This window comes from Dissoconium aciculare (assembly GCF_010015565.1).
Source record: "Dissoconium aciculare CBS 342.82 unplaced genomic scaffold K489scaffold_5, whole genome shotgun sequence".
NCBI classification, from domain to species: domain Eukaryota; kingdom Fungi; phylum Ascomycota; class Dothideomycetes; order Mycosphaerellales; family Dissoconiaceae; genus Dissoconium; species Dissoconium aciculare.
In genome coordinates, this window is record NW_022984955.1 from 441,247 (window position 1) to 453,847 (window position 12,601).

Genomic DNA, 12,601 nt, shown 5'->3' on the forward strand with positions numbered 1-12,601 from the left:
GGCTGCCATCGACCATTTGAACCCGGGGAGACCATGTGATTTATAAAACGAACCGCCAACAACATTGGTAATGTAAGCAGCATACACCATAGCAACCATATCACGAATGAGTGGCGCACAATTACCACATTCCGTAGTCCTGTATACATCCTAGCAAGCAGTCCGGTAAACGATGTACGCGGGAGGAGAATATGCAAGGTTGACGAACAACCCAAACCCTAACCTAACACCCGGTCGGCAGACAAAGCCGGGAACCGCAGCTCATCATCATCCGATAATAAATACGTCGGCTGCTTGCGAGTACGTCAGATGATACGATCACCTCCGTGCCCGGACATGAGCAACCCACTGCTGCACAACATTTGATCACTGGCTACTGTTAGAAAATCAGGCATTGCAAGGAACCGTACTACATCTCGCAGCAGCTGCATGGCCACAACCACACAAGAGTAAAAGATACCAACAAGCCCAGCTGACTCGCATTGCACCCGACACAACAATGAGCAGCCCAATCGACCGCGTCGTCAAAGGCGCACCACCTCCCGACCTCTCCCCCGACCAAATCGCCGCCAGTGCTCGTGCAATCTCCCAACACTCCATTACCGCTCCCATACCACCTCATCACAGCAACAGTAGTGACCCTAGAGATGCTCTACCTTCCAGCCCACCCCAGATCTACCTCAATCTGCTCATCCTCGAATCTTCCCTGCGACTGCAATACTTGAGTCTCCGGGCTCGCCTCCGATTACACTGCCTTCTACTCCTCGCACTGACCGCATGGGTTCTGGTCTTTACCTATCTGCTCTTCTTCCGTCCCCGTGAAGACGGCCAGGGCGTCGGCGGCAGCGTCTACTGGGTCCTCGAATCCGGCGAGAAGCTCGCCTGGTGCTCCGGTGTCGTTACGTTCTGTCTCTTCTGGGGCTCGGGAATGTACGCGCGGGGTGTCCACTGGCCGCGACGCTTCATCTCCACGACCAACCGTGGTCTGCGCGGCTTCAACCTCAAAGTCGTGGTCGTCAAGGGTTCCTTCCTCGCCGAACTCGGCGGCTGGATTGCTGTTCTTGATCCTCTCGGCTATCTCCAAGCCAAGCGTGTCAATTTCCAAATTGTCCCTCGTGACATCGAAGCCGGCGCCGCGCGGGATCATTGGAATGCACACGCCGCACGCCATGGTCTTCTCGAGGAAGATATCGCGCCCGGTGGCGATGCACTTCGCGTACTTCTTCTCCCCAAGCCTTTCAGCCCGGACTTCCGGGAAGGCTGGGATACTTACCGGCAGGAGTACTGGGAGAAGGAAAACGCACGGCGGGCTGCGCTGCGGGCTGTGGTGCGCGCGCGCGAGCGCGAAGTCGCCCGCCGTGAAGGCGGTTGGCTATGGTGGACCGGCTGGCGCGGATGGAAGAATGTCCGCATTATTCAGAGCCGTCAGAGCCGGAGACAGATGGATCTAGCGAAACTGGCACTCCGGGAGAAAGCGGTCAACGTAGCGGCCAAGCGCATGAAGGACCGACTAAGAGACGATGCATCCGTTTCATCTCGGGCCTCATCACGATCGAGCACGCCTGCGCCCGCGGACGGAGATGGCACAGGACAGCAATCGAGGCAAGGGAGTGTAGATGGCCGTCGGCACAGACGAGCTAGTAGTTCGGCGAGCAGCACGACGGGAGCAGGAGCGTCACGACGGTCGAGAAAGGGTCTTTCGGGGAATGAGAAGAGTCGGCTGAGCGCGACGGAGACGCTGTTTGGAGATTCCGGGTGGGACCCATCGGCGATGAAAATGACGGAGATTAAGAAGGAGGATTCTTCTCAGCAACGACAGCAGCAGCAGCAGCAGCAGCATACGCCGGTTGTTCCGACGATTAAGGTCGAGACGGTGCTTGCGGATCATCAGATCAAGCGGGAACCTGAGGAGATCTAGGATCTTCTCCTTTGATTATTGCTCTGTTGCATGACGATTTAGCTAAGATGTTATGTGTGTTACTAGAGTTGATACATGACGTTAGATGCGCAATTGATCTCTGGGGACACTCCTGTATCTGATCACAACGAAACACCGCATGAACGCTCGACTAATCACCAACGAATACCCCTGTGTTGCAATGTACACCCTACAGTCTAGCCATCCCTCAGCCTCGATCAGTCCGAACGGCATGTCTTCTAGAGTGCGAATCTCAAATTCGTTCCAGACATATTCGCTCGATAGATCATAACAAGGGAGACAACTTCATGCATATTCAAAGAACGCGCAGTTTACAAAAATGCGGTTCAACGACACCAATCATAGCTGCTGCAGGCCTTGCATGATCTGGATTCTGGAACTTCGAAACGTCGGTTTTCATTACGTCATCTGCATCGCGTCGAAGCTGGGAACGCCGAACAGCCAGTGACATTTTATCACCCAGTATCCTTAAGCTGTACCAACCACCGTCCAGCTTGCGACGGACATTCGCGATCATCAACACTCGTTTCAGCTCCGATACAAACAGAGGACCAACATTCAAATAACATCAACATGTCAACCCGGTCATAAGACAGATTCACCGTCGCTCATTCGCCATCAGCAGCCCCCTAAACTACAGTACTATACTCCATCATAATATTCTATCAAGATGCGGTTATTCCTCCTTCCGGTATCCACCAAGCGCACATTGATCTACTGCGAGCGCGTCCCCGAAGCCATCCTCGCCGCCGGCACCAAACCGCCGTGGTCAGAGCAGATCATCAACCGCGCATCGAAGACATGGATGGGCTGGGAGAAAGCCGAGAAGGGCTGGCAGAAGCAACTCACCGTGTACGGCAACAAGCTCTTCCGGAGGATTCCCTTTGAGGAGTGGGGATTGAAATCGCTCCCGGCAGCCACCCAGAAGCGGCTCGAGGATGTCGATCAGGGAAGGATGAAATTCGAATGCGTCTTCCCGAGCAAATTCGTCCGGGAAGGCCGGGTTTCGGAGATCCTGAAGAAGCTGGCGACCGAGAGACAGGCGCTACACCGACAGCGGATGTGGACGTGTATCGCGCTGATGCCCGTGTCGGCGCCCTTCACACTCGTCCCAGTGTAAGTTGTCCAAATCCCGATCCTGCTTTTCGCGTGCGCAAAGGTGTGTCTCCATCTGACAGACTCCCTCCTTCCTCTTGGATACAGGATCCCCAACATTCCTTTCTTCTACCTCTGCTTCCGCGCATACTCGCACTACCGCGCCCTCTACGGCTCCCGCCTCCTCGACCACCTCGTCACCAAAAAACTCATCACATCCAGCCCCTCGAGTACCCTCGACGAGGTCTACGCAGCCGGGATTCTAAAGCCCGCAGACGAGGCTGCCAAGGTCGCTCCATCCATCAGCTCCGCCGAGGTCGAGGAAGCCGTGGCCAAAATCGAGTCGCAAGACGCAGGAGGAAAAGGAGAAGAGGCCATGCTGTTACAAAGTTGGAACGGCCGCGTCCTCGCCGAGAGCTATCAATTGCCGGAGATGGAAATTGAGATCGAGCGTGCGGTCGAACAAGTCGAGAAGGCGATCCAGACGGCCAAGGAAAAGGCAGGCTCTGCGGTCCAGCCTGAGAGCAAGGGCGAGGAGATCAAGCGATGAGAGACATTTTGTGGAGGGGGGGAGTTGATCGATATCTTCAAAAATAGGCTCAGTATGACGAGGATGGATAAAGAGAGATGTGAGGGGTTAGAAATTTTTGCCAAATGAGATATGTGTGGGATATAGACGAGCTGGATCAATAGAGGGCACCTGTACCACCAGAGATACAAGAAAACAACAACAGGAAAGAATCACTGACATCCATAAGGAACATCAACGTGAGTGTGAGATCAGACAATGCTCAGGGCATGTTGCCAGGACCGGAAACGAGAGAAAAGACGAAATGAGGAAAGAGGTTCGATAAATAAATTCCATTTTTTACACATGAACTTGTTGTATACCTTCGAAGAACGCCACCACCCATTACACAAATTCGGTCCAAATGGGCCTTTCCCGTCAATCATGCACCCAAATTGGTCTAGAATAATTTTTTTCTGCGGGAAGTGAAGGAGGAAAACAGACAAAGATCTTCGAGGCGTAGTAGAAGAAAACAATATGACAAGACAATTTCCCGCCAAAGCATCACAGTCGTTGCGAATGATGTGGGACAGGGGAAAAGACAGCCCAATAAACAAGAAGCAAGAAAGATCAAGAAGCGAAAAATTCCGAATGGTCGAACCACATCTCTTCTCGATCGCGAATCATTGTACATTCTTTCTTCGCTGCGCTGCCCTCTAAAGCTGACCGCTCAGGATGGCCTCGGTAGCGCTGCCGATGTACTGCCTTCGGGAATCCATATTGACACCGAAGCGGCGTTCGAGCTCGGCCTTGATGCTCTTCTTCGTGACGGTCATGAGGTCAGCGGTGCGGAGGATTTCGCGGATCTCGGCGAGGATGGCATCGTCGCTGGGCTGGCCATCGACGCCCGCCACGCCGCTGTGGTCGAGGAGGAGGTTGTCGACGGAGGTGGAGTTGTTGAGGCCGCCGGCGGCGTAGGACGGCGTTAGGGAGAGTCGCGAGCCGGCGGCTAGGGGGCTGGAGTAGTGCATGGGCAGGTGGAGTTGGCTGGAGGGGCGGCCGCCGTATTCGGAGGGTGCGACGCCGGCGCCGGGGTGGAAGCTGCGGGTGGCGTAGGAGATGCCGGAGACTTCGGAGCGGGCGTCGTCGCGCTGGGTGTTCTGGTCCCAGAGCTCGGCTTGGTACTCTTCCCAGTGCTTCTTGGGGATGCTTGCGGGGTCGAATTTGCCTTCGTCCGAGACCAGGATCTGCTTGCCCTTCTCACCAGTGACCATACGCGTGTTACCCCAGGAGAAGTCGTCCATGCGCCAGAAAGCGAGCAGAGGGAGCGCGAAGGAGAAGACAGGAGTGGCGATTATGTAAATGATCATCCAGCCGACCATGTCCCATTTACGTCGTACAATGAAGATGATTGCCTGCAAACCATAGATGGCTCCGAGCAGAATGAAGGCCGTTGTCGCGGTGTTGTTGGTCGGATTCTGCGCGACTTCGATGATCAGGTAGATGATGTAACCGACAATCACCGGCTGGACGACGGTGGACAGGAGATCGAGGAAAACGACGAAACGCATGCTGAAACAGCAGAAACCACAGAGCTGTTGGAGAGGGATGACTTCGATCAAGTTGTGCACGGTACTGTTGATCCAGCGACGACGTTGTGACATGAAGACGCTCCAGCTGTCAGGCGCAATAGTCCAGGCGTGCGCGCGCATGATGTACTTGGTCTTGTAGTTGGAATGATACTTCATCAAAAGCGTCGTGAGGTATCGATCCTCTCCAAGGTGGAGGAGATTCTTCATGTGTAGAGTGTCCACGCGTGTCTCGCTGTAGTCTTCGATGATTTCCTTGGACACAAACAGCGGCTTTCCGGACTCAGCGGCACGAATGCGGTACATGGAGAAACAACCAGGCAAACAAGTGACGGACCCGAAGAGTGACTCGAAAGCCTTCGTCAAGTTGTGTGAGATGTAGTACTCGTAGACTTGCATCATCGTGATGAATGATTGTTTTGCGTTAGTCAAGGCCGTTTCTCCACAGACAGCGATCAGTTTCGTGTCGTTGACGAAGGCAGAAACGAATCGAAGAGCAGAATCGGCAGCCACGACCGTGTCGGCATCGATTTGCAATAAGAATTCGTAGAATGTTGGATTAACACCGATGACGTTTCGAATCTGGTGTAGAAGCTCGAGCTCAAGGGGCGTCATGGCGAGGTTGTAGTGCACGCGGTTGAGGAAGCGCATGAGAATCATCTGCGAATCACGTTTACCACGGTTACCAGGTCTGCAAGAGAAAATTAGCAACTGGCGTCTTCCCGAGTTTGTTTCAGCGTTTGATAACTTACCTGGACACCTCGGAAGGCTTTCCGACCTTGACGACCACGACGAACGGCACAATGTGACCTTGAACTTCGTACAATCCTGAATAGACTTTACCCATATTGTGCTGCTTCATGCCCTCGCCGAGAGATTCGAAGCTGAGAGGCTCCGGATCGGTGTGCTCAGAGACGCCTAGAATATCCAAGACAATTCGTGGAGTGGGACGGTCGTTGCCTTGTCCAACAATCATACCATCACAGATGATAAAGAGCAATTTGCGTTTGTCATCGTAGCGCATGCGTGCGGCGGAATCGATGGCACGGCGGAGCGAATCCTCGTCTTCGGTGTAAGCTGGAACTGTGCAGATGATGAACTTGTCGAGGTTTTCGGGAACATTCTTCTTGCCGAATTGTAGAGCCGCCAAGAATTTGAAGGCGATGACCGAAACCAACAACAGAGACACGGCGAGAAGGATGTACTTGGAGAATAGACAACGCGCACTGTCTCGGGTGTCGAGGTTGCCAACGTAGAACAGGTTGTTCATGCATGTCAGCATGCGGCCGCGGAATTCTGGTGAATAGTTGAGAGCCTCCCAGTACTTGGTGACGTCTTGACCTGAGCGACGTTGGAAGAGATCGACCAGGCTCTGATCCATAAAGTTCGAGTTGGGTAGAGTGGACGGCGCAGACTGACCCGGTGGGTATTGGGGCGCACGACCGCCGGCGATGTAAGCCGTGAAGTCGTATACCTTTCCGTTGATGTACGCGATGGAATTCTGCTTGTCAGCCAAAGTCGACAGGTATGATGGAGCGAAACCCAGATTTCCCTTCCAGTATTGTCCCTTCAACGTGATCATCTGTTCTTGAAACCAAGCCGGGCGTGAATCGTTGGTCGCCCAACGGAAGTCGTGGTACTGCGCATTGGTGTCGGTGCTCGCAATGGTGCCAGTCTCGCCCGTGTAGTTATAATTGATGTAACTGAGTTGCACGGCGGGGTCAATGTTACCTTCAGCTTCGATGCCTTGACACAGACTCGAGACCTGTACAGGGAAAAGGTTCGTGATGTCCTTGCCTGCATATCTCCTCAAAGCAGCAGCCGGAACGACTTTGGGATAATGCTGGGGTATGAATGCGTCGAGATCGAAGACAACACCGCGGATTGCCACATACGAATCTGCGCCCTTGCCATTGTACGAGCTGAGCTCAGGTAGACTGTAGACGTGTTGTGTGGGACAAATGATGCGTGGGAAGCCGACCATAAAGAAGACGACGAACGCGCAAGAGAGCCAAATGATCATGTTAATGGCAAGCTTTTCACGCCAGGCCATCCGGACATCCTTGCGAACCATGCGGCTAGGACCTGCGATGCGGATCAAAAAGTCCGGGATCATCCAGGTGAAGATGTAAACGATGAACAGCCAGCGCCATCGGCTACCAGACATAGGTCGTTCCTCAATTTCAGCAGCATGGACTTCGTTGGCTTTTTCTGCCAGTTGGTCGCGGGTTTCAATGCCTCCAAACATGTCCCCGTTAAAGGCGGAGTTGCCTGCCTCGCTCTTAGCATCGAGGTCGCGACCGCCAAAGTATCCGCCATTCTTGTCATCATAGAAGTTGCCAGAGCCAGGTGTTTGTAAAAGCTGGGCCTTCGACTCTGCGAAGCCTTTGCGAGCATCGGATGGCGTAAGAAGACCCGCCTCGTTGTATTTGTCGTCCGCGAAGGGAGCTGCTCCGTGGACAATGTCCCGAACGTCGGCAATTTGACGCCAACAGCGCTCACTGAGGAAGACACCTGTGCTTCCGACGCGTGCCTCGCTCTCAGGCCAGCTCTTCTCATCGAGAATCATCTCAGCCTTCTCCCGGGCGCTGCCTACCACAGTGACTTCGCCCTCTGCAGTGCCAAGGAATTCACGGAAAGGCATGAAGATGCTGAAATCAGCGTTCTTCAGCCTTTGCGCAATTTCAGCAATGCCGAGATTTTGGATTTGGTTTCGCACGCATTTGCTGTCGAATTGATTGGCGATTCGACGGTCGTTGGGTTTGATACAGAAGAAGAAGTAGGCATTTGTGCTTGGAGCCGTCAATGATTTGTTGATGTTGTCCAGAGAGATCAGGAACTGTGCCGCCGCACCTTGCTGTGCATCAGTGGTCTTGTTGGATCGTGAAGGGTTCGGAGTACCCTCGTCGCTGTCCTTCTCTTCATCCACGCGCCGGTTTCCTGCTGACGGTCGACCGCCTTTGCGCCGGGCCATGCTGGGCATTCTGGAAGGTTTGGAGGCAACAGAGGCTTGCGTCACTGCGTTACGATCGTTGGGGTGAACGACCTTGTTGAGAGCTTCTTGGCCGAACAACTCGGCAACGAATTGGCTGCTAGAAGCAGTCACCAAGTTCATGAGATCACCAGAAATGATCTCCCCGTTCTCTTCTAACAGACCGTCAATGGGATACTCGACCTCACCGCCAAAGTGCTTGACAGTGAAGCTCGCAGCTGCGTTGTGGGTCGCAAAGTTGTTCCCGGGAAGCACGACTGTCGGGCTACCGACTTCGATAGCGGGATTCTTGCCTTGAAATCGGCGGTGAAGTGATTCGAGGAGTTGCATGTCAGTCTTGCCACGCCTCATTTGATCGTCAAGAATACTGAGCAAACCGTTTCCGGACTTGAGCAGACCCTTGACAGCGTCAGAGTTGTCGAAATAGGTGGTGGCCGGGACTGAAACCTCCTCCGTCTCAAGGAGGTCGGCCTTGCGCTCAAAGAAGCTCTGCAAGCAGAAATTGTACAGAGATTCGGTTGCGGCATTGTTTAGAAGCTGGTCGAGAGTGCTGCCAGTCGAAGATGCTGATGCAAAGCCCGGGAAATCGACCACGCTGATGGTGTTGGCGACGGAGTCCTCGACGGCACAGGTCTTCTCATTGATCTTCTCCATCACGAATGCAACCAACAGACTGTAGAGAGTCCGAGCAAGCTCATCAGCGTTGTCGCGGGCACCCTTCGGATCAAGCATGATTGTGACACGCTCCCGGTGAAGGATTTTGGTGCGATAACCCAAAGATTGCTCCAGGACACGATCGCCGACACCGAGGAAAGCAGCGATGATCGCCAGCACATCCTTGTTCTTTACCACTGTGACTTCTTCACCTCCCTCGTGTCCATAGCCGCCGCTCTCGTCTGGCGCAGGTGCAGTGTTTTGTGAGGTCGTGAATTCAAGCTGGCCAATGTGGAGGATTGCTGCTAGCACCTCGCACAAGTGGGCGATGTCCTCACGCGGGAATTCGAGTTTCCGAAGAGCGGTCTTGAAGTGCTGGAAGCCTTCTGCATCGTTGATGCCGACTTTCAACTGCGACGGATGACCCAGGTAGCGCCATCGCTTTTGTCCACCAGTAAGCGAGGCTCGATTACCAGAGCCAGATGTGAGTGAGGACCCGAGATCGAGTCCGAGATGGTCTTTCTCGGCAGGAGATGTGCCGGCAAGAAGGTAGTATAGAATGTGAAAGTTGCGCTCTCCTGGTGGCACTGTTGCCACGCGGCTCCGCTCAAGCCTGTGATCCAAAACCTTTCCGCCGATGAGGGTTGGGTGGAGAGTGGAGGAAGTGTCATATTGCAACTCGAAGAAGAGACCAGCTTTGGACGCGGTCGGCGTGGTATGCGACTTGGTTGTAGTCAGTGTATCGAAGACAAAGGCGGCGAATGATAGCTTCTTTGACAGCGGTGTTGCGGAATATTGTAGCAGTGCCGACAAGAGATGTGATCGGATGGTAGTCTTGCCAGTGCCAGACTCTCCCAAGAAGATGGCGGCCTGATTTTCCTGTCGACTACCTAGGCGTGTCCACATTCTGCTTGCCATCTCTTCCGCAGCGCCCATGGCGCTACCTTCCTTGCCGCCATTGGGTCCCTTCGCGGCGGATGTGTAGGTGTTAACAGAGATGTATCCTTGAGTTGACAAGGTCGCGAGAGGCTGGTGGCCGTGGAAGCGCGAAGCCAGATGCCCGGTAATGTTTGTATCGCTCAAAGAATGGGCAGGCAAGGCCACGAGATTTGGCTGGTTGATCTGACCGGTCGCCATATTGCAGGTAACAAGGCCTCTCGGCCAGCTGAGATATGAAAAGCGTCAAGCCCGGGGAGCTGGACAGATTCCACTTGAGAACGTATTTGCAGCGTCAAGAACGAGTGTTGTCTGTAAATGTCGAGTGGTTGGGAACGAATGTGTGTTGTATTGCTGGATGCGGGAAGGAAATCTGGTTCAGAAGGAGGCGATCGAACCTGACTTGTTGACAGCAATCTTGGCGCGGTGGGAGAGCGAGTGTGAGTGAACGAACGAGAGAAAGTAACTCGGTGTACAACTGGACGTCGTCAATCGATCGACCCAATTAACAGATTATTACACAGCAGAGTGGGAGAGGGGACAACAACTCCTGCACATGTCGAACTTCGGGAAGAAAGTCGAGATCAAGAGATGTACTACGAGACCACACTACAGTCCACGCCCAACTAGGGGAAAGTCTTGCTGAGTAAGTGCCCGCTTAGGCAGTCGAAGAGAGAGACGAGAGAGAGTGTGTGGGCCAATAACGGTCGGGGGAATGGTCGCGATCTATTGCCGTCGATGAAAACTATCCGACTGTTGTAACGCTCCTCTTCCTAATAAGCGGCGGACACCTGGAAACATCTGAAATCCTTGACGCGACAAACACGCGGCCCCTGAGAACGGAGAACACACACTAGTCGAAATGTGCACGCCAAAACGAGACGGCACTACTGTAGGCCGGCACAACGTCCCTCCCCATCCTGCGCCTCCGGGAAAAAGTCATCCCCTCAACAAGTCTTCACGATGCCAGATCGTCATACATCGCATCATCCGTTATACACCTGGGCAGTATAGTACTAAGAACCTACTGCGCTATTGTTTCCATTGATCTGTATGTGTTATCTCGTCAAACCGTCAGCAATCATCCATTACTTGTGGCTTCCATGGTCTTTCCTACTCCCCAAAAACCATTTCACCGCGAATGACCAATATACGGTAAGATGTATCCTGCCACGGAGGCGAGGTTCGGTTGGAAATGGTTCACAGCAGTCGCGAGCTAAGGTGATGACCACTATCCGCGAATGTGTTGGTTGGTGAGCAGTCTTGGTCGGGATCATGAGAAGGGTGACGGAACATGTGGTGTGGTGGCGGCGAAAGCAGGCCCATCTCAATCCGCCTGTCTGTACAGCCCAACAATGTCCCGATACGACGATGCACCGCAGACAATCGCGTCATGATTATTTTTGTGCTATATCGCCAATGCGACGTGGATGGAACCCAGCTCGGCACCGTCGATTATGCAACCGGCATGGTGTATAATGACCAATTCAGTGAGCTCGCGGATTGGACATTCGAGTCTCTAAACTTGAGGGGGATACTGTACTCGTGTTCTATCTGTGCAGTAGCGGGAAACTGAACTGACGACAGCTGCTTCGTATTCGCAGGCCTGGCGTTTATTTTCAGCAGTCAGGCCTTGCTATGTCTAATGAGTCCTTGGTTTACCAGCGGCGAATTGCCACTGATCGACGCATGTTCTTAAAATGTCTACATCGCGATCGTAAAATAACCATGTGCAGCGAAGACTATGCGAGGAGATGTGGGCAAACGGGCAGGTCGAGTACTGGCTTAGGTTATGCAGGTAATTATCGTGTCATCCGGACTTGAGCGCAGCACAGTGCATGCACATTTAGGGGCACGCCGCATGGTTCCCGATCAGCCTGACGCAGTTCGAAGGGGGAGCTGCATATACGCCCAGCTGGACTTCATTACTGCATATTTTTGACGCCGTGTTCAGCTGGAGTAGGTGACATTTTGCAAAGGATGAATCACATGTCCAGGAATGACTGCACTTAAGAAAAGAATATCAGCACGGGTCAAGGCATGTTCTCTTCGCGAGTCGTCTTACGGACCACCATGTCACAACGGTTGGTGGTCACCAATACCTGTATTTCTCATCAGACGACAAAGTTTGGCTTCGGCCCTATAGTTTTTCGCCGCCGCCGCCCCCGAAATAGACTCTGGACGCGCTTGGCATCCTGATTGAGCGAACCAAGCATGGACACCACACCAAAACGTTACGCGTCAATCGTAGTCCTGGGGCAATCCCAAATGTTCGATCCACGGGTGTCAAGCAGCAAAGCCTAGAAGATTTGGATTTCTTCCGGTGTTGCATCGTTTCCATCACGACGACTCGCCCTGTGGATCTATTTACTGCACTCACCTGAGAAGCAGCCGATATAATTCACGCGTGTTTACGGAAGGAAGCATCAAGTCGTGGAACGTGTCATCATCGAGCTAAGCTGAGCATCTGAAACATCTCTCGGGTGATATCCCCATTCATTGTACTTCGCGGATGAGGACCCAGAGCCGGCCGGCCGCAATCGTCTCGTATGATCACCATCTGATGAAATATAATAAGCAAGATGGGCATGGGCGGACACCACAAGGAGGACACGATCACAATGACTACAAAGGCATACACACTAGACAGTACAGGACTACAGTGGATTTTCAGAGCATGCGGATGCTTGTATGTACAGACGGGTTATTCGGAAGAGAGTTCCCTATTATAAAAAAACAATAGTCATGAGCGGCGAGCTCAGAGTGGTTTAGTGGAAGATAGTTAAGCAAACGAAACCAACAACCACCCAGTAGTATTCTCTCTCTCCTCCCTCACACCCAGTGCGACCGTTGAGATTTCCGAAGCCCCCTAGAATCCTGGCGTCCCT

At 53.2% G+C, this 12,601-nt stretch overlaps 3 protein-coding genes across 3 annotated transcripts; 2 read left to right on the plus strand and 1 right to left on the minus strand.

The window, feature by feature from the left end:
• The first annotated feature begins 177 nt into the window (after positions 1–177).
• Positions 178–2,129, plus strand: K489DRAFT_379390 (uncharacterized protein). The gene has a single exon (XM_033604633.1). The coding sequence runs from the start codon at positions 500–502 to the stop codon at positions 1,916–1,918; it is 1,419 nt and encodes a 472-aa protein (XP_033460430.1). The 5' UTR covers positions 178–499; the 3' UTR covers positions 1,919–2,129.
• Positions 2,130–2,609: 480 nt separating this feature from the next.
• On the plus strand, positions 2,610–3,584 carry K489DRAFT_318298 (uncharacterized protein; the record flags this gene model as incomplete). Its single annotated transcript, XM_033601302.1, has 2 exons — positions 2,610–3,055; positions 3,143–3,584. 2 exons carry the CDS (start codon positions 2,610–2,612, stop codon positions 3,582–3,584), a joined length of 888 nt encoding a protein of 295 aa, XP_033460431.1.
• Positions 3,585–4,258: 674 nt separating this feature from the next.
• K489DRAFT_369766 (glycosyltransferase family 2 protein) lies at positions 4,259–9,914 on the minus strand (the record flags this gene model as incomplete). Its single annotated transcript, XM_033603071.1, has 2 exons — positions 4,259–5,822; positions 5,884–9,914. 2 exons carry the CDS (start codon positions 9,912–9,914, stop codon positions 4,259–4,261), a joined length of 5,595 nt encoding a protein of 1,864 aa, XP_033460432.1.
• Between the last annotated feature and the right edge of the window lie 2,687 nt (positions 9,915–12,601).

Coding starts and splice junctions, on each gene's coding strand:
- K489DRAFT_379390 (XM_033604633.1), top strand. CDS start 500: ATGAGCAGCCCAATCGACCGCGTCGTCAAAGGCGCACCACCTCCCGAC.